Here is a 21,749-nt window from a genome sequence, read left to right on the forward strand (position 1 = left end):
GAACATCTTCTACAAGAAAAGGAGGGATTTTCAGATAAAACATCCTAGATGAGCTAATCTATCAGGCTAGCTGGCTAAGTCTCTTGTATGGATGGGTGCAGGCTGAGTCTCTTGTAATTGTTTGTAATTGTTTTATGGCAGACCCTGTTGCTGTGATTTTTGCGCAATAATTTTTTTTCATTTGTAAATAATTATGAATACGTTTTGATTGGGTTTATGAGTTCTAATTATATATTTTTTTGTCACAAATAAAAATTAAATTAAACATGAAAAAATACAAAATTTGATTATTAAATATAAACTTGAAATACTTTTTTTTTTTTGTCCCTAATCGCTATTGCGATGAATTTAATTTTTATTGATAATGTTAAATGCTTGGAGGGGGAAATCAGACATAACATAAAGAGCTAACTATAATATATAGTCTATAGTCACTCAAAATTATTTGCGACTAGTCAGTCAATAAGGTCATCTCGGTGGAAAATGTGTCTTAAAAAAACCACTCCCATACCAATATCAGAATTAAGACTCCTTCAACCTAAATAAAAATAATTTGGGAAATTAAAATCATATATATATATATATTTACTGTTTACAAATTAAGGAGGCGCGGTAAGATCCGAAGTGGTCCAGTTGGCTTCCAGCTAAAAAAAACCGGCTGATGTACAGGTCATGGTTAATTGCTCACCCATAAAAAAAAAAGAGAGAGACATGCACAGGCACAGCACAGCACAGAACAGAGGATATGGAGGACAAGGGGGTTGGATTAAAAAAAAAGAAAAGAGACGGACTTCAAAACAAATTAAAAGTTGGCTTCTTGTCGTCCTCTCTCTCTCTCTTTTCCGGGCGAAAGATCTCTCCTTTTTGGGTCTCTCTCTGATTTCCATTACTGAACTAATAAGGTCAAAGCTCCCTTCTTCTTCTTCTTCTTCTTGTTGTTGTTTTGTTATTTTTGTTGTTTCTACCGCTTAATTTCTTTTATAATGTTTCTTTTAATCTGCATTACTATTTTTTCTTCCCTTTGCTTTGATTCGCGGGGAAAGACGCTTTTTTTTTCTTTCTCTTTACTGGTAAAGAGCTAGCATTAAATTTCCTCTGCTGTATGTTGGAATGGATGGAGTTTGATTTTCGTAGTTTGAGCTTTGCTTTTTTTAAATTTAGCTTTAGAGATCTGAAATTGGGATTAGGAACAGACTCCCACGGATTTGAAGGATTTTTGTTGTTGGCGTGTGCAGTATCTTCTTCTTCTAGCTAATGTGTTACACCTAATAACTTATCTTCTTTCTTTCTTTGTTTCATTTTCTGAAGTTTATGATAATTTAAGTTTAAAATGGAGCTGAAAACATTCTGGGAATTGGGTCTGCACTAATAAGTAATCTACCGATTGCTGTGTTTTCAGTGGCTATGACAATGTTCTGAGCTAGTTGGGGTTCACTTTCAATTGGATTATGGTCCGCTTGGCCAAGTTGTAATAGCAAGGAGTTATGGAGCACTTTTGGCATCAAAATATGATGGATAAGTGTGTTTGAGTGAGTGCTTCCAAGAGGCTCCACTGTCTTTGCATTCCCATGAGGCGGAGTTGTTCTAAGACAACAAGAAGATGATTGATCAGTTCATCAATTTTGTCATTCGGCCACCCAGGTATCTGTTCCCTCCCTCTTTCTTCACCATCAAAGTTGCAAATGTTCTGCTTCGTTATATTTGTTGCTATAACAATTTTTATTGGACCTGCTCACTGGGCTTAAAATATGAATCCTGCTCAGTTCTTATCTCTCCTGTCATGGTTTATGTGCCACAACTGTTCAGCTATTGTATTAATTTTTTTCCCAGAGAATCTGAAATGTTTCCTTCAACTGGGATGGAAAGGTGCCCATTTCTGTTCCATATGGATTAGAGAATGGTACTGTGTTTCATTTCTAGTGATTCATAGCATTTTTTTTTTATACATATCATATGTTGAATACATATTATTCAAAGTCTAACATTACCATGTACGCATCTCAGTTTCTTTGTTACTTTAATTGTGAGGACTATCATCAGTAATTTTGATTCGTTGTGTCGGCCAATCTGTCATTTTGTTATCACTTGAATGCTGCTATTTGAGTTTCCACTTCTAGAGATTTGCAATCTTTGAGACAGCTTCCAAAGCTTACGACTGTTGGACTTTCTATGGGATGCATATTTTAATGTAGTACCGCAAAGTGCAAACACCTTTGTTTCCGAATCCATTGTCTCTCTTTAGAAATCAAGTTTTCGAGGAACTTCAGAGATTCCATTCTGAGATCGTCCTATACTTGCTTCTTTGTTCCTAGCCAGGCACAGAGAGTCGAGAAAGAATTTATGGAGGGAACAAACCACACAAAGTGTTATGCCAAAGAGATGCCGAATAACCTTTACCAACTACAATATAAACAAAACAGCTTCATACTTTCTATTTGTTTTTCAATCTCTTCCATATTCCTACGCCAAAGCATTTTCTTTTAACTTGCATTATGATTTATGATCAACCCATATTTAGAGCCAATTTCCTTTCTCCATAGCTGATCCCTTTTCTTGCCAAATTTCCAAAGTCATTTGACTCATTTCCCCTTTAATGAAACACTGAAAATTCTCCCACTTCACTTGATGAAACTTTTGGTCCTCTATAGAACTACCACCTAACAATGCTCTCTTTGTTTTCTTTTTTCTGCATACCTTGGTCTCCTAGAAAACTGATTTTTCTATTTAGAAAACTTTTTTTTTTGCCATCAATGTAAGGACGTAAAATAAATGGCTAAGCTTGAGGGTGAGGTTCAGTGAAAGTGAGACTACCTACAACACTTTGGTTTGATATTGAATTTCTGGGCCCATTTCTTCTCTAATCCCTACTCAATTAGTTTCTGAAGTCAATTATCTTTGTAGTTAGCTCCTAGGGAAGGCCAAAGTAGTTGATTGGTGGAGATCCCTCCCCACAACCCAAATCGTTTCCCAAGATATATAGGCCCAACTCCTTGGCCAGGAGGATTTGTCGTGTTCTTTCAAACTACAGCCTTAAAGCTGGAGATTGCTTGAGGCAAGGAAGAATGCATCTATAGTGCACAATTTTTTGTGATTTTGCCTCATAAAAGACAACCATGCACCCGCAAAGATGACGAAGAAATCGTTTCTTGACGAACTACAACGTAAGACAATGATATCTTCTTTTATTTAATTATTTTTCGAAAGCGGAAGAACTTTTATTGTAAGAGTGCCAAGGTGGTGCGACGAGGGAGTTACAAAACAGTTAATCTGATACTATCAAAGAAACTGTTACAAGTGCCATGTAAGCAAAGTATTAAACCTGTAATCAATGGAGTAATCAATACAAATCTCCTTGTCTCGAAATATCCTGTCATTCCTTTCCTTCCAAACTAGCCAGCAAGTTTCCAAAAGACTAAGCTTGATAGACTCCCTGTTTGCTTGGTCGTCGGTGAGTATCTCCAAGAAATCAACTCAGTCGATAAATCTTTGCTTATAAGTTATAACCCATTGGACGCCCATCAACTTCCAAATCACAGACCACACTTTTCTTGTTCAGATACAATGCAGTAGCAAAAGGGTGACTGATTCTTCTTCAACTTTGCAAAGACAACACCTGTTAACTATCTAAACTCCTATCTTTTTTTAGTTGTCGATTGTCAGGATCTTCTCCATGTTGCTTACGATAAAAGGAGGCTACCTCTGGAGGTGCTTTGGATTTCCACACACATGGGTTGCATTTTGAAACATTAACGACGGAAACGAGAAATTTTAAACTTTGAGGACAAAAACAAGAAAAGTTAAAACTTCAAAGGCATAAAGTATGGTTTAGCCCTTGTTATTTGCAGAACCTGCAACTTCTTGGCATGTGACTTCACTGGGTTTGCGGCTTTTGCTCGTGTTGCTCTTTACCTTAATAACTTAATTCAGAGAAATTTCTTATGGGGGGATAGTGGAAATGTGAAGAAATTTCATCTAGTAAATTGGGAGTCTGTGAAGCTTCCCAAGGATAAAGGCGGCTTAGGCATCATCTCTATCAACTTATTTAATAGAGCTCTTCTTGGGAAATGGCACTGGAGGTTTGTTTCTGATAAAGACCAGTTTTGGAGGAAAGTTGTGGTTGCTAAATATGGTCTAGATGGGAATGGGTGGACCACTAATTTAACTTCAGTTGCCCAGGGCTGCAGTCTTTGGATTCATATTCGAAAAGGTTGGCCTTCTTGGCAAGATCTTACTACGTTTAAGGCGAGGAATGGCAGTGGAATTCGTTTCTGGCATGATAGATGGATTAATAATACCCCCCTTAAAATTCAATACCCGTCTATTTTTGGTTTGGCCTGCAACAAAGAGGCTCTGATTAAGGACCTTACGGATGGTATTTCTTGGTCCCTTTGCTTCACTAGGGAGGCTCAAGACTGGGAATTGGATCTTTTCATATCCTTCTGGAAGACTATCTATGATCACGTGCTCAGTTGTTCTCAAGATAACGACATAATATGCTGGTCACTATCCCATGACTCTATCTTTTCGGTCAAATCTTTCTACTTGCATCTCCTATTGTCCAATTGGAGGATAGATTACCCTAGATTGAATTGGGATCGTGTGTGGCGTACCCCCTATCCGTCCAAGGTTTCTTTCTTCTTCTGGGAGGCTTTGTGGGGTAGAATTCTCACCATTGACAATCTCATGAGAAGAGGTTTATCGTTGCCTAATAGATGCGTGCTTTGCAAGTCCAATGAGGAAACTGTTTCTCACCTTTGTTGCATTGTTCCTGGTCGGCGAAAGTATGGAGTACTGTTTGGAACCTAATGGGGGTTGCTTGGGTTCCTTGTGCTAACTTGAACTTAGAAGTTGAGGCTTGGCACTTTCTTGCTCCCAACAAAGCCAAGCACAACTTTTTGATAACAATTCTTCAGACTACATGTTGGTTAATCTGGAAAGAGCGTAATTCCAGAATTTTTCAGGACAGGGAATGCTCTTTTGGGGTCTTTTTGGATGGTTGGCTTGCTACTCTTAAACTTTGGTCGCATGGAATTTGTTCCAATATTTTTGAGAGTCTTAGCTCTTGATTTGTATTTGCTTTGCTTTGGGTTGCACCCCTGGTGCCGTTAATAAATTTTTTTTTTTTCTCTCAAAAAAAAAACTTAATTTCTTTGTTATTATACTTGGTGAATAACAGGGCAGATTATAACCCGGATCAGTACTTATGGGAAAGAGATTTTACCCTCGCTGGCAGATCATACAAAAGAGAGGACTTGGAGGCAAGTATGGACATTAATTATCCAAATGTAGCTGCTTTCAATTGCCTTGACTAGTTTACTTCCATGAACTCCTTCATGATGTTGCCTGAGCCGACTGGTTTTTTGCACCCAATATTTGCAGCTCAAGAACGCAAGAGGTCACACCCTGCGATGTAGTCATTATCTGCCTTCGCCTTACCCTGAAGAAACTCCGCTTCCTTGTGTCATATACTGCCATGGGAACAGGTATGTAATGGCTTTAGTAACAGTGTCCAGCAGTTTTGGCTACTCCTAATGGAGATATTGTTTCACGAGAATTTGGTAATGCTCTCTCCATTACAGTGGTAGCATATGTTCAATGTTTTAAGTGTTTTAATGTGATTCTGTGATAGAAATTGTTCATTGTACGCTGTTCATTTTTCTCTCTCAAAGAGTTATGGGTTGCTCTTGATGGTGGTAAGTGCTAACTGCTTAGGATACAATAGAGGTTGTTACTTACTCATTTCGCAACATAAACAGTGGATGCAGGGCTGATGCAAATGAGGCTGCTGTAATTCTTCTTCCATCAAATATAACTGTTTTCACTCTTGATTTTTCGGGGTCAGGCTTGTCTGATGGTGACTATGTCAGCCTTGGTTGGCACGAGGTATGTTTTGTCTGGATGATCTATACTATGTGTCATAAGTTCTTATTGAGACTTGTAATATTTCTTATCTTTGGCAGAGAGAGGACCTCAAGATTGTTGTTTCATATTTAAGAAGCAGCAAAAAAATATCACATATAGGTCTCTGGGGAAGATCAATGGGTGCAGTCACTAGGTACTTTATCTTCTCCCTTCTTCACTTAATTACCATGGCAACTTCTCATTTAATTCTTAAAGTGATTTTGCTCAAATTAAAAAAAAAAAAAAAAAAAAAGGTGGTAAGAAGCATAATGTTTATTTTGAGATGGCCTGTCTTTTTTTTCTTTTAATATTTTTCTTCTTTTCAGAAAGCATGAGATGATTTATTACAAGTATACTGAATAACGTAGTTACCCTATCGTTTTCTATAATTAATGTAGCCTTCTATATGGAGCGGAAGACCCTTCAGTAGCTGGAATGGTGTTGGATAGTGCCTTTTCTGATTTATTTGCTCTAATGATGGAACTTGTCGATGTCTACAAAATCCGGCTTCCAAAATTTACTGTATAAATCTCTCTCCTCTCTAATTATTTTTCCCTTCACTGTAAAAATTTATTGCACGATGTTATCCTAATTTTCATGATATGTGCCATTAGAGTTCTTTGATATTGGTTTCCTGGCCTATCTGACCATGCTCTATGTTACTCCTCTATTTCGTGTCTTGCCACTGAGCTATTTCTAGTCTATATTCTTCACGAAACTATTGCCAGTTATGAATATAACTACTCATATCGGCTTATTGGGTTCATAGATTACTTCTACGATGCAGTTATATTTATATCAAAAGAAGATGCTGTTGTTCATTTCTTCAATTTTTATTGTTATTCTTTTAGCACATAAAGCTAATTAACAGCATTAATGTTTTTTGTAAATTTGGCGCTTTAGGTTTTATACTTCCTGTTTACAAAATGAGAGATTTTTCCTTCTATTCATCAGGTCAAGATGGCATTGCAGTATATGCGGTGGGTGATTCAGAAGAAGGCAAAGTTTGATATTATGGATCTGAACTGCTTAAAGGTTGTATTACCATTTCGAACATCCATCAAGATTGAGTTCAACCTATACAACTGTGACTTGGGATGTCCCTTTAGTGTTATACAAAGAATTTAGTCTGCTTTTCATGGTTTATATAGATATGCTGGCTTAGAATTTCATTCATATTGAGTGAATTGTATGACAACCTTCATATGAAATAGGCCTGTTTTCAGTTTGCCACTTGTCGTTCAAGTGATGTGTGCCATTTCTTGCCACACTTTATCCTAAAATCTTATATTTAACAATCTTTGGGGCAAACATGATTGCTTTGTTTGAGCCTTTTCCTGCATGATGCGTATTATGCAATTCAGCAATTGTTTTATATGTTCTATAGTAAAATGTCAGTCTTATTTGATGCCACAGGTTGCACCAAAAACATTTATCCCTGCTTTATTTGGACATGGAAGTGATGACAAATTCATTCAACCCCATCATTCTGACCTCATCTTCGAGTCATATGTGGTAATTTTCCATTTCTGGATCTCATAATTTTTTCAGTCTAAAGTGATGGCTCTTGAAAAATAATTAATAGTGGTTCTGTTTATTTGCAGGGGGACAAAAACATAATAAAATTCGATGGCGATCACAACTCCTCCAGACCTCAGTTTTATTATGATTCAGTTTCCATTTTTTTCTACAACGTCCTTCGCCCTCCGCGTAATTCATCTACTAATTTGCATAAGATCGAGAAATATTATGATTTGGGGGATTTCAAGGTTGGAGCTGGGATGGATGAGGTGATTTTCATTTCACATGTCTGCTGAAAATATCTTAGTATTAGTTTTATAACAGTCTAATACTGGTTTTGTTAGTTAACATGTACACGGCCTCATACTTGCATACTTCTATTCCTTTGTATGTTGGTTTCTCTCCTTGATCTCTTTGCTTTTCCAATCCCTGTCCTTGTTACTTTTATTATATTGGTTAACTGTAGCTTTATTCCAACTGTTCAGTGTACACAGCAGAAAAAATGATTGAATAAGTTTTAATGGCAAGTTTTTGAAATTGTTTTCCTGTAAAATGGAGTTGGTGATTTTTGTTGGTTACCTTATTTGCACCAAGATAAATCGAAAGCTTGTGTCTTCATATCTTGATTGAACTTTATAACTTTCATATGATGATATATACAGAGAGTCATCAGGCAATTGAAACTCTATGCTCAGTAATGCCAAGGACATTTATATAATTTGATGCCTTCTTTTACCATGGATTTGTTCCATGTTTAAACACGCATGCTGCCATTTTTGGAAGATTTTTTTTATATTTAACACTCTTCCTTTCTTTTAGAGCCTTTTATATGAGATTATCACGGATCTTCGCACTACACGTATTGATGCGGCGAGTTCATCTTCAGCTCCTCCTACCATTCCACTCACAAAACCTGTGGGTGAACTTCTTTCTGAAGTTGTCCTGGAAACAGACCTGAGTGTAATAGTATGAATCTTGTTTATCAGTTTTTTTTTTTCCCGATCTGCTTCCCCTTCAATTTGTATTTATAAATTTTACTATTCTCTTACTGATAATGCAGGATTCTGAGCTTAATGAAGACAATAGACCAAGCTGTGAAGACCCAGCACACTTGCAGGTACCAATCTAGCAGTAATTATGAACATAGAAGTGTGATGTTGTTTGATCCATCATGGTGTTTCTTTCCAGTGTTTTAACAGGGAAGCACTTTGGAACTGACTGTCTTTATATTTAAGTTCCTTCATGAGAAATATAGTTCCTTGGGCTCATTCCTGGTCCTGGACCAGCGTCTGAACATATTGCCTGGAGGTGGAAGTTATGGAAGAGATTGAAGGACAACGGGATGATTTTTCTGCACATATTCTATTAATTGAGCTATTAGCACTTGTTAACTGTGGTCCATTTAAAGCTAGCTTTCTTGTATGGATGTTGCTTAGCTGCTTCCTACATTAATATGGTTCTCATGACAGTTTCAATTTTGTGATTTCATTGTTTTATAAGACTTTGAGGGTTAATTCTTACAGGACAAACCAAATGGCCAGAATGAGGAAAGCTGTTCCTACACAAGCTCAAACAGGGAGAGTTGGGGAAGATGCTCTTCCTTGGGTGTTAGTGATGAAGAATCTTCCGCTGAATGTGCAGCTAATGCCAAAAGTCATCAGGTCTCTCTCTCATGTACAAAGAAATGTTCACATACCTTTCATTTAGGCTGATAAAATCTTTACCATGCGCAGTCTTAAAGAAGATCGGTTTACACTTGCTGTCCACATTATATGATACTCAATTTCATCATTAGACATTAGAACTTTTATATATGTTTTCTCCTCTTTCTTGATAAGGCAGCTGCTAACTTTTATGATTGAAATTTAGATGGCCCTTCAGGCGCTTGCAACACCACTTAGAAGCATGCAACAGGAATCAGCAAGCCCCCCCAAACAGGAAATGGGAAAGAAAAAGAAAAGGAAGAAAGTTCTTTCAGTCTTAAAGAAGGCCAAGGGTGAGAAACTTGAAAAGCTAGAGGCCCTTAGCAAGCGCTTGCGGCTCTGCATTCTTTGGCGTGTGAAACATCGGAGATGTAATTCCTCGTAAAATGGTTATGTGCCATAGAAATTTAACCAAATAGTGTAAATGATAAGGTTGACGTGAAATGTTCCATCTCCTACTCACCCTCTAGTTATTCAGCATTGTTTCTATGTTGATTATGATACTATAAATATGTGCTTTGGCTCTATGAAGTGATTGGCATGGCTTTGATTAACTGATATTTCAACAACTTATTGGTGTCTGTACCGCGGTTTGTATCTGCTTGTATCGACCCTCGAAATGACAAAACATGACTGGCATATGCCTGAACCTACAAGGCCTTTTATTTTCTTAGTACACAGGTTCATAAATAGATGAGGTGGTCTTGGCGCACACAGCAAGAGATTCAAAGCAAGCTATCCAGTCTTGTTAGTACTCTTCCCATTTAGTCCAACACTAATGCCTTACAAAACCTGAAAGAACTCGAGGTATCTCAAATATGTAAAATTAAGTAGTACTAGACCTGATGAAAAGTTGTTTCCTTTTCAGTACCTATATTGAAAAGGCAGAACAAGGTGCACGTCACAAATTTACAGATCACGGCCTGACACTTTCCCCAGGTAATCTTCATTTCCAACTGATAATCTTGATGAGGGATCAAAGTGCTCCCTAGTCATAAACACACAGTGTGGTTTCCGGTAGGAGGAGCTTGAGCTCGACTCTAGTATCTGGGGCGTATGCACCATCTCTGGTTTAGCATATGCTGCACTCTTGCTCACTCTTTGTTTCTTCCATGACCTCTCACCTTTGGGGCTTTCAGCCGGTGAACCAACGTTGCAGCCTGAATCTGGAGTCGAGGGTTCATGGTGCGACTGGTAAGGATTATCAAACGAAATAGTTTTCCCGGGTGCACGTTCCTTTGCAGCCTTATCTTGGAGGAGAAACTCCAAAGTTGGGGCAGGGGTTGCTGGGTTTGTCTTTTTGTCAGATTCTGGACAGGTGTCACCTGATACTCGGGCTGAGGCCCCTGAGCCAGGAGCTTCAGCGAGAACTCCACTGAGTCGTTGCTCTTCAATAATTTTTTTCAAGTACTTCCCCTGGGCGTCGATCCGCAACTGCAGTTGTCTCTGCACCTGTTGTAGTGAAGCACACAAATTGCGAATTTGGTGAGACTTTGGCACATTGTAAACAACAATGACAACACACCTATTTACTGATTAGTTTTTGGCAAGAATTAATAATAGAATAGTTTCAAGTAAAACAATGGTAATGCGTGGAAACTGTCTTCAAACACAGTGAGTTCAAAAATAGCAGGAACACCCCTAAACTCTTTCTACATATTTTTCCACCCTGAAATTTTTGTTAGACTAGGTGTCAACAGAGGTCCAGTGATCAAGATCTCTAAGGTTGACTAGACAATCACTTGGATTATTGCTCATGCTCACCATATTCCATAAATTTATTTCCCTGATAAGTAATCACAATACAAGGCCAGAATGTACATTAAATATTGTGCATGTACATATATATATATATATAAACATTTATTCTTTTTTTGTTTAATTTTTTAATTTGAGCACAATACACGTGTCGATTCTTCTTGCACAAGCAGTATTACAAGAGCAAAGAAGCTTTTATGAAGGGTTAATTAAATAAAGCCTGAACCCATGAGATTGTTGTTTCTTTATGCCACTCGCCAATGTATTTACTTAAAAGCCTTGAAGTTCTCACAGGTCATAGATTTTTCTTATTCTTGGCGTTTATTTCAGGTTTTATAAATTTCTGAATATATTGTAGAAATAATGAGAATAGAAAATGCTCAAAATTGCAGAACAAAAACTTGCCTCCAATTGCTCATGAAGTCGCTTTTGAACCTCCATTTGTAACTTAAGTGCTTCAGTAATTTGCATCCCACTGCAAATGTAAAACATACTTTCACAAATCAACAAGCCATTCCATAAATATAATTACTCAAGCCACTTCCAACTGTAGAAACATAGAGTGGTATTTAATCTATTTTGAAAGCAAAAAATTTATTAGAGAGCACCAATGGAGTACGAGCAGAAATTAAAAGGCAGACAAGCTAATGCTGTTAAAAAAATTACTACAAGAACCATGAAGCCACAATTTTACAGTGCTTAGCCAATGTGTAAGAATGAACCCAGAGGGTGGGAATTGTGTAGTGGTTTAAGCCCATACGATAGGTGTTAACTCTTCCATCATAAACATTTGCAAGCATGCTTATACTGACTGGACTATCAGACAGCACACAACGAAAGAAAGTTGAAAACACAAAGCCTACTTACGGTGAACCATCCAAATCAGAAAGTATGTCCCCAGTTTCTTTCTTGTCAACTTTTTGTCCTAACATAACATTTAAAATTGCATCAGCAAACAAAATCTACGTGGTAAATCAGCATAAGTTCTCCAATCAAAATAATGAAATAGTTACTAGTGTGTAAACAATAAATGGAGATCAAATAACCTACCATCAGATGAAGAGTCAGGGACATATTTTGCCAGTCGGTATTTCTGGATACATCGAAGCAGCAGAGTCAGCAAAACACAAATGATAATGTTTTGAGCATGACATAATCAGCCTCAGCAATCATATATACCTGTAGATGGCTTTTGACATGGTATATTGTTAAACCTTGCACACCCATGACTCTAAGAACACCCTTGGGCGTGGCCCCTGGGGAAAGGAAAATAAAAATCTGATCAAAATTTTCACTGATGAAACATTCATGGCGCATAAAAATAATTTGCCCCAAGGAGGAACCTGAAACATTCATCAGTCCATTGAACCTGGAAGCATGCAGATTAGGAAGGAAGCCTTATGACATATTTAGAATCTCATATGAGAACCATCGCACAGAAAAATGCATCTTAATGCCTGAAAGATACTATGCCCCCAGTTTTTATGAAATAAAAGCCACATTGAATAACAAAAAACATATTTGTAGTTTCTACTTTCTACTGCTCCAGAAATTCAAAAAATACTTGCAAGTTCCCTAATATATCATGAAGAATAGGTGGAGTCTTCATCAACCATGTGAAACTTATATACCTATATTTATATTTACATTGATTGATAGATCGGTAGATCCCAAAGTAATGTAGATATATATATATACATATATTAAATAATTATTAGATGGGATTCTCAGTGATATCAATTCATTTTTAGACTCTGAAGCACCGAGTCGGAAGTGTTGAATACTTGTTCTAGCCCCATATTTTTTTTCCCTTTTGAGAAGCAAAAGAAGATAGAACTAAATTAAAGGGCATCAAGGAAGTGAAACCCAAATATAGTCCCAAAGATCAGCTGCAAGAACGTGATTCTATTACAACAAACCAAGTAGAGGGACTTAAAAGCCACCATTAACCATCAATGATATCAAAAGTAGTTTCTTCTCCCTGGAGGGCTCTTCTATTCATTACTTTCCATGCCATCCAACAAAGGGTTGAAAGGAATGGATGATATGTTTTTCCACTGATTGGCTTCCATACAAAAGTTTCAAGCAAATAACTCTTCCCTTTTCATCTCCAGAAGAGTAGGGGCAGTCGCCCGAACCTCGGTAACCATTTTCAGTGAAAAGGTTATATGCCTTAGCCATTTGTTCTATCTTATCTTATTATGCAACAAACCACGTTTACTTCTCAAGTTGATCAATTAAAAAATATTGGATCACCTTCCATCAAAATCAATACAGAAGATTGATCAAGTAGAGGCAATTGCCTAAATCATTTTTCACCTGTTTAAGTTACATAAAATATCTACACAAATAGACATAGGAACTCAAAAATAAGTTCAAGCCATATGAAGACTTGCAGATTTACTGTTTACACTCTTCAAGTTGTTCAGCAGTAACTGATACACAATTACTGTTTTTATCTCTTTGCTATTCCCATTGGCAAACTATACACTAGCACAATGACATTTTTTCTCTAATAATTCAAAGATAGTGAAATATTTTGCTGTTGCAACCAGGGATAACTTAAAGATCAGTTATCAAAGTCCACATTTCAATCGGTGTTTTCAGCAAACAGTAAACCTGGTTTATATTATGTTTAAGACTCAAAGACTGGCAATAGTAGCTTGGTTGATGTAAGACTTCTTTGGCATGTTATACAAAATATTTGTACAGTTTCAACTCAAGGAAAACAACAACAGAAGCAAAAATAAACAATAATCTATACAGAAGTTGAGGAGACTCACTATCGGGTCCACCAAGTTGTGCTACGGCATCAACAAACCGTTCATGAAGTTCATGTCTCCAATGCAATCGTTGCTTTGATGCCAGACTAGGGTTGTTGAGACTGTTGCCTCCATTCATGAGTTCCATCTTGCTGAAACCAGTCTAAATGCTCAACATGAACTAAAGAAAGTGAACCTTGTGCTAGGAACACTCTTTGGTTGATACAGATGTCATTTTTCTGAGACGATGAAGTCAAAGGGTTTTCAAAAGCAACAAAGGATAAATTACAATACACTTTATGAAGAACTATAAAAAAAAGGTTAACGCCACTATATAATATGTGGAGAGGCTATTTCTAACATGGAGAACTATAGTATGCATTGAAAAGGTAAAAACAAAAGACCAAACAGAAAACTTATCAGGAGAAAAAAAAAAAGAACAGACATTCGGGTAGAAGAAAAAAAAAACAATTACATTCCACTTTTCTTCCTAAAAAATGTTCTTGAATATTAGGTTTTTATGGAGGTGGGTATCAAGATTTTCGAGAGGTAACACGGCATTTTGCAGCAGAATTGACGTCTCCTGTTATTTTTCCATCAATCAGCAGATACGCATTTACCTTGTCAAGACTGATGTGTATACCCGTGCATATAAGTGGCGGGATCAATTCATGACCTTAGTCTATATTGTATCTGACTACAAAGTGATGGAGCATGCTACCAGTGGACTTTGAAAGTCCCTAAAAGACATAAAGGGGCAGCTTAGTTTAACCATAATCGCATCACTTCCCAATTTTACCTACAAGTTACTGTTCATGGCCTTTTGAGTTTTGACACACTGCAGTTTGCTGTCCTCCATAATAACCCCCAAGAAGGACGATAGCAAAAGTTGCGCAATGTCACAAGCCTTTGGCATTACTATGTTTCGAAACTGAAACACCATAACAGTTAGAACAACAGACTATCTTATCTTATATTCTTATATGACATTACAAGCATAAATTATTGCACAAATAGACCGCAAACACAGAAAACAGTCAGGGAAGACCTATGAGCGCCCTTGGTGCATTTAAATAAGTTAAATTCCAGCCATCCTGTAGCCTCCTTCGCACGGAATAGAAATCATGAACTTGTGAAGAAAATCAAACTAATGTAGATTAAAGAGGCCCAATAAAGAAGGGTAATTGCCTAAATCAGTATAATGATAGAGAAACCAACCACTGCTGCTAATAATTAACAACTATCTCCAACCCTAAAACCACACCGTGCTTGCAGAATTGCAGTGAATAATAAACTAATGTAATTTTTCTTATGAAAGAAAAAAGAAAGGTAGCAACAGTCTTAAGACAATCTTAAAGCTTGACAGAACAAGATGCTTCAGGAAATAATCAACTTAAAGAGTCGATTTTAAAAGTCAACCAGCTCAAAGGAAATGGACTTACTCAGATCTATTGCTATTGCTCAATCGGGGCTGCTCCTGTCCTGTGTCCAGCAGAATTTTTGAGAAAGATTACAAGAGTTACAAGAGATGGAGAAAACAAAAGGGAAAGCCGAAAGAGCAAAATTTGAGGACCCGCAAATGGGTGGGTGGGGGTGGGGGGGAGAGAGAAACAAAGAGGGCGTCTCCACTTTTCCAATGAAAGTATTGACGGACGCGATGTCTAATTTGTCATGGTATATTTTTGTTCTTTTCGGTTTTTTCTCTCTCTTTCTCTGAGAAAATAAAAGAACCTGCAGTCTGAAATCTGAAGCTGTTTTCACTTGGACGATTTTCTCAGGAACCAAACAGCTTTCAACTAAGCATTCATCCCGTCCGTGTCTTTTTTTTTTTTTTTGATAAATTCCAAAAAGCTATTTGTCCCAACAATTAAGATCCCATTACTGAGGTGTATGGAAAAGATTAAAAATACAAGTGGGCATGTCTTCTTCTTTTTTTTTTTGTGATAAATTCTAAAAACCTATTTGTCTCAGGAATTGGGATATCAGTTAGGACCCCACTTACACTTTTAATGTTCTCCAAACACCTCTGCAACTGGATCCTAGTGACATTATTTTCATTTAGGTAAATTGCTACAAATTTGGAGCCCATTCTTTCTGGCCCAATAAAAGCCCAGTCTACGAAACCCAGCCCTAAAATGGGATTCCTTTAAATAAAGTAATAAACTAAGATATAACAGATATATAGGGTTTTTAAATCGCGGAGGGAAGGAGCCGCTGTATACTCCTCTCGCACTGCGATGTGGGTGTGGTAGGAGAATTATTATGTTTGCACCATTTGTAGCAATTTATGTTTTCTTGGCTACACTTTTTCTGAAAGATATTTCATGCATGTTATTACAATTAAATAATTTTCTGTTGCTGTTACTATTGAGAACATATCTTCATAATAAATTTACTTGGTATTGTTTGAGGTCTCTCTTACAGAGATTGCTTCGGGAAGCATGTGTTAATGATGAAGATATGTTCTCAGCTTTTCTTAATCGTCTATTTAACACTCTTAGAGCATCCACAATGGTGCTACTTGTGCACACACTCCAAATTTCACTAAATTATATTCTCTCTCTTCTCATTTCTCTTAGGTGGCACAATTTAATTGGGTGATTGGGTCCCACAATCTATACTATTCATCAACACTCCATACATTCCAACACTCTATATTCATTTTCTTTATTTTCTCTCTCTTCTTTTTCATCATCTCTCTCTTATTTTTCATCACATCTCTCTTCCTTTTTATCTTCTCTCTCTCTCTCCATCATCTCTCTCTTACTTTTCATCACATCTCTCTTCCTTTTTCATCACCTCTCTCTTCACTATTTATCAATTATCATACACTTCAAAGATCAAGTATGAACTAATTTTTCAAGTGTCATTTTTTATCACAAGTGTGCATGTAGTGCTTAACTTATCAAGAAAGTATCATCTCAAGTACCCATTGTGAACATCTAGCGCTTAATTTATCAAGAAAGTATCATCTCAAGCACTTCAAAATCATCCCATTGTGGATGCTCTTAGCTGGACAATGACTGAGTTACACTTCAAAGAACAATAAAAAATAAATATTTATTTATTTATTGATATAATAACATAAAATGCAGATTTGGACTGTTAAGTTAAACGACCGGCCTTTTCACGGAATCTTGTCTTGTTATATTCCGTCCCTTCTCCGGCAGATCTCGTCTCTTTCTTTCTCCATCATATACCCCATCCATTGGTTGCTCTCTGCATCTTTTCTGGATTTTCTGCCGTTTTGTTGTATTAAATAAGTACCAAAATTCTTTACTTTTGATGAAAATATGCATCTCCTATCAAATGATTGAGATTAAACTTGATTTAATTAAGAATTAGAATTTAGGAAAAAAAAAAAACTTGATCTAATCAAATGACTCAGATTACTTGTGCCCCATTCTTACATCATTATAAACGTCACCACTTTAAAATGGAGAAAATGTAACTTTTGATCACTGAAATATTTGATTATGTTCAATTAAGTTATCCATTTTACAAACGTTTCAATTTGGGTACCTAAATTTCTAAATTGTTTCAAATTAATCACACGGGTAGACCAACCATTATTGATTTTTAATGTAATAGAGATGGGTCAATATTAATTTTTGATATAATTGTGAGTGTGATTTAAGCGAAGCCCATGTTTAGAGCCAACATGGAGACCAATCATGTCTTATACCTCCATGCTTGACCCAACAAAACAGGAACGGGGACAACAAATTTACACCGTTGAAAACATTTTTTTTATATGGTCCATTAAACAAACTAGCAAACATTATCCATGGGCCATTTAAAAGCAACCATTGTGATTGCTCTAAGCATATTGGAATTGATATTTTTGGGACGTGACAATTCCATCACTCCTCCTACCACAGCTGTTGATATGAACAGATTAGCATTTGTACAGTTGAAACTGTATTGTCTCCCCTCGACCGAAACACAATGTCAAGTTTCAGCTCTATATACCATAACCAGTGATTCCTCCATGAGAGTTAATTTGGGTCACTTCAATCTCTGGATTCTCAATTTCACTTCACTCCACATCAGAGACAATGTGTATAATCCAAGCTCGGCGTCTTATTCTTCCCTCCAACTGAAGATCCCTCCCCGGTCCGCAACAATTCTTATTGTTTTTCAATTTCTGGATAAAGAGAGATCCAAATTGATTAATGATATTACAATTCTGGTAACTAAAAAAACATATTAGTAAAATGTATCAAGAGAAAACAATTAGAAGACCTACCATCCGTGGGTGCCTCAACCATATCCTTTCCCAATTTGCCTACCCATTCTGTATTTCTGTAATATGTCAAGAAACATCATAGGTTACTCAAAGGTCTGTGCTCACAAAATATTGCAGGTTATTAACAAGTCCATTAGACCTCCTCTTTCACCACAATCTTCAATGACTTAATAGTTTGACATCACAAATATATAGTCCAACAATGAAAAACCTGCAAGTGGCTTTTTAAATGGAAAAAGAGTTAGTCCCTTCACAGTCACTGTCCACATAATGGTCTTTGGTGTAGCTTCTGCAATTATAAAACATGTCCTAGTAAGAAGTAAGAACCCCTTTTTTTCCCCTGAAATATTATATGCATTTAAGAAGTATCAACCAGGATATATCAAGACTTTATGATGGACTGAAAATGAAAAATCTATTATAAAAAGGTTCGAGAGAACAACATAATTGCATGAAACTCATGTAGAAAGACTGAATATATAAAGGGCAACTAGAAACAATAGAGTAACATTCGGTAGCATGCAACGGAAAGAGAGAACTTGCATGAAAGAAAGGAGAAAGAAAACAGGATTCAATACAAGCATAAAATTTTTTTCTTTACATGGAATGAAATACACGAATTCACACAAACATAAGAAGAAAAAAAGAGAATAACGTAAGATTTTCAAAATATCATAAACAACATGAACGTCGGTGAGGAAGAATAGATTCACCACAAAATAGGCCTCAAACTGCCACACATGAAGCTTGTAATGGTTTGAACCTCCAAAAGAAAATTTGTTTATAATGCCCAAGTATTCCTGTTAGTAAAGAGAAAAATATTTTACTTCTAAAAAGTTAGACCAATACGCAGCAATAAAGTTTATTGGAAAAATATAAACGTTTTAACAGCTAAAAAGGTCGTTGACAGCACTAAGGCTCCTACTTCAGGCAGCAAACATGCCAGTGCAAAGCATAACTATCATCAGTTATTTCAATAACAATCCAACATTACTTTAAAAGGACCCTTTTCAATACAATAAAGAGGACAAATGCACATCAAAGAGAAGAAACGCATGCTAAATCAACGTGAAATCAAACAAAGATTGAAACTTCCATCACAGCCTCACAGTAAGGACACAAAACCCTAAAAGGAAGGCAAAACCATTTCACCTAGTCCCATTAAAGCCTTATTTCTAGCATTTTTTCTTTCTTATAAGCTTGCCAGCTTCATGAGTGCATCTTGATGCTCTTTGTCCTTCTTTTCAAGGTTTGACATACTTTCAGCCAGTTGTTTCTCTAAATCAATCTCTCTGGCTTTTAAGGCTTTTAGTTCTTTTTCCAATTCTTGAATTTTAGATTGAGCCTCATTTTGCTTTTCTTCTGTATTTTCCACATGTTGTGCAACCTCGTACAATTTAATGAGTCCCGAGTCCTGATTTACTCCTCTTTCTTCTCCTATTTCTTCTATTTCTCCTCCTCTTATATCTTCATATTCTCGTCTATTTTCTCCTGAAATTTTCATTAACTCATTGTCTTCTTGTGCTGACTCTTCTTCTCCTTCTTTTTCTCCTCCCTGCTCTTCTTTTCCTCCTCCCAACTTCGACTCTTCCTTTGAGACTGTCTCTTCATCTCCAGAGTCTCTTTCTTCTTCTGGGTTTGTCTTCATCAAATCCTTTTCAAATTTTGTTATTTTTATATCCCCTCCGCTTACCTGTGTCACACAATGTCAATAAAAAAAATATTAACATTAATACATTATACCCATAAAAAAAAATTAACATTAATACATTATACCCACACATGTAGTGAAACAACAACAATGTTACTGTTTCAAAACAACAACATTATTATTAATGTTGCTGTTTGAAAAAGTAATATTATACAATCAAATATTTTGACTTACTTTGTTTTTCCCAATTTTCTGAAGATCAATTTCCTTCAGTGTTTTCATTAGTTTTCTCAGATCCCACTTGAGACATCGAGGGAAGGCTTCTTGCTCCATAGGTTCAATGATTTCCACATGCTCACACAACCAAAACTATTATCATAGATGGAAAAAGCAACAATCAGCTAAATTCAGTATCATTCCATATTTGATATTTGTTGAAGAAGTATAGTACAGTATCAAACTTACTGGTAGGGACATAACACAGCCGGTGACGTCTGTTGGATTGTTTGCATTCGCGCATAGAGACATATATAAGCATTCAAGTATGTGCATTGACCAGTCATAGGTAGTAACGTTGGTTATATCTTCAACATACTCTATGTAGGTCCACCCCAATGATTGTGCTTTGTTGGGGACAAAGAGGGAGACGAGAATATGGAGAGTCAGTAGCCTAGCAACATCTTCAATGTCATTTTGTTGCCTCCCTTGAATTGCCAACTTTAGTGCATCAGAAATTATTACCTTTGTCAGCCTGTCGCATTTTTCAAACCTTCGTCTCACAAATTCAGTTGGTATCTTCTTTGTCCTTTTCCCAAAATCAATTATGTTCCCTCCATCCCTAATACCAAATATCAACCTTATATCGTCGCTTGTTATATTCAACTTTTTCTTGTTGATATAAAAGGTCCTTGACTTGGCATCAAAAAAGAATATGAGATCAATAATGGCATCATCGCTCTTCCTGCACTTATGCTTGTCGAGCTTGTTGTTGATGATGCTGTGTATAAGGTACCAGAATGGTGTTTTCTTAAGCTCGGTCAAGTGGGCTTTTCTGAAGGACAGACTTTCAATCTCCCTTATTACTGATTGCAGATTCGACCGGTATTGTGGTTTATAATCAGCAACTTTCCTTGTCCTCTTGGCCAGTGTTTTCTTTATTATCTTGTCAGTTTCCTGCAGAAAGTGAAAATTTTAAAAAAAAATTTGAATGGAAAAATTTATTAAGGCACCAAAGAGGTGCAACCCAGGAGAAATTTAAATTAAACAGTTTTATGTGCTCCATTACAAAACATCAACTTAGTCATGACAATTACCTTAGAACCTAAACCATGTCCAAGAGCTAGCGTTTTCTTGTAACTTTTCACCATTTTAGCAATGCGGTAATCTGAAATTTTAACATGGAACACTCAAAGTTGTCAAAATTCTTATGATTCAATGAAACAGTAACATTAGACTAAAAGTCGAACTCAAAAAAAGAGTAACATTAGCCAAATGCATTTTGATGTGTTCACATGTTGATGTTTTAGACAATGTAGATCCAAAGGGACAACAATATGCTACTGGAAAAACAATAACATTATCCAATGTTACTGTTTTTAGATGTTCAAATGTTAATATTACAGAAAATAAGAAAGGAAATACGAAGAAGGAAACATGTATTATTCTTTAACCCTATGAAACACGAAAAAGAAAAGAAAAACAACATGATGTTACTTAAAGTTATAAAGGCAGACTGTTCTCAAATTTTCGTTCATACCCCTAAGAAACACGAAAGAGAACGTAAGAACAACATCACATTACTTAACTGTAATGATTCGCAGAGGTTTCTCGACGGTGGATGTGATTTCTGGAGTCGGCAGCAGGTCATTGTATCTGTAAGTTACCGTAATTAACCCTACGAAATACGAAAAATAAAAAGAACAAAGGGACGTTACCTAACTGTATCGGATTGCTGATGTTTCTAGACGGTGGAGGTGATTTCAGTAGGCGGCGGCAGTTGGCTGATTGTGGAAGAAAAAGAATCTTTGAAAGAAGAAGGTTCGCTGATCGTGAAAAAAGCAGAAGCTGGTTTTCGTAGAAGATGAGTATATCCTCCCCTTCTAGAGTTCTACTGCTACTCCTAATCTTCTCGTCTTATTATCGTGGCGAGCCTCACAAGTCACATCCACCGCCCCCGACAACTCTCAGAGGAAGAAGGATGATGA

General features: G+C 36.6%; 3 protein-coding genes across 5 annotated transcripts; 1 reads left to right on the forward strand and 2 right to left on the reverse strand.

Annotated features, from left to right (window-relative positions):
* The first annotated feature begins 754 nt into the window (after positions 1 to 754).
* LOC120005209 (uncharacterized protein YqkD) lies at positions 755 to 9,652 on the forward strand. 2 transcript variants are annotated; one of them, XM_038854717.1, is made up of 14 exons: positions 755 to 902; positions 1,400 to 1,641; positions 5,177 to 5,258; positions 5,380 to 5,483; positions 5,757 to 5,883; positions 5,961 to 6,055; positions 6,300 to 6,423; positions 6,856 to 6,936; positions 7,318 to 7,416; positions 7,506 to 7,691; positions 8,242 to 8,388; positions 8,483 to 8,539; positions 8,946 to 9,083; positions 9,292 to 9,652. In XM_038854717.1, the coding sequence occupies exons 2-14, from the start codon at positions 1,601 to 1,603 to the stop codon at positions 9,508 to 9,510; spliced, it is 1,500 nt and encodes a 499-aa protein (XP_038710645.1). In that variant the 5' UTR covers positions 755 to 902; positions 1,400 to 1,600; the 3' UTR covers positions 9,511 to 9,652. The 2 variants fall into 2 exon arrangements, with proteins under 2 accessions (XP_038710645.1, XP_038710646.1); XM_038854718.1 differs by lacking the exon at positions 9,292 to 9,652 and having other exon boundaries at positions 8,611 to 9,082.
* Positions 9,653 to 9,819: 167 nt separating this feature from the next.
* Positions 9,820 to 15,446, reverse strand: LOC120005210 (myb family transcription factor PHL7). 2 transcript variants are annotated; one of them, XM_038854720.1, is made up of 7 exons: positions 15,088 to 15,446; positions 13,667 to 13,884; positions 12,063 to 12,139; positions 11,934 to 11,976; positions 11,751 to 11,799; positions 11,289 to 11,358; positions 9,820 to 10,577 (listed from the first exon to the last, which is right to left on the reverse strand). In XM_038854720.1, the coding sequence occupies exons 2-7, from the start codon at positions 13,791 to 13,793 to the stop codon at positions 10,035 to 10,037; spliced, it is 909 nt and encodes a 302-aa protein (XP_038710648.1). In that variant the 5' UTR covers positions 13,794 to 13,884; positions 15,088 to 15,446; the 3' UTR covers positions 9,820 to 10,034. The 2 variants fall into 2 exon arrangements, with proteins under 2 accessions (XP_038710648.1, XP_038710647.1); XM_038854719.1 differs by having other exon boundaries at positions 11,751 to 11,808; positions 15,088 to 15,445.
* Positions 15,447 to 17,389: 1,943 nt separating this feature from the next.
* LOC120006279 lies at positions 17,390 to 21,674 on the reverse strand. Its single transcript, XM_038856260.1, has 7 exons — positions 21,485 to 21,674; positions 21,350 to 21,417; positions 20,859 to 20,929; positions 20,011 to 20,718; positions 19,780 to 19,914; positions 17,895 to 19,587; positions 17,390 to 17,792 (listed from the first exon to the last, which is right to left on the reverse strand). The coding sequence occupies exons 3-6, from the start codon at positions 20,910 to 20,912 to the stop codon at positions 19,087 to 19,089; spliced, it is 1,398 nt and encodes a 465-aa protein (XP_038712188.1). The 5' UTR covers positions 20,913 to 20,929; positions 21,350 to 21,417; positions 21,485 to 21,674; the 3' UTR covers positions 17,390 to 17,792; positions 17,895 to 19,086.
* Positions 21,675 to 21,749: the final 75 nt, after the last annotated feature.

This window comes from Tripterygium wilfordii, chromosome 9 (assembly GCF_013401445.1).
Source record: "Tripterygium wilfordii isolate XIE 37 chromosome 9, ASM1340144v1, whole genome shotgun sequence".
NCBI lineage: Eukaryota > Viridiplantae > Streptophyta > Magnoliopsida > Celastrales > Celastraceae > Tripterygium > Tripterygium wilfordii.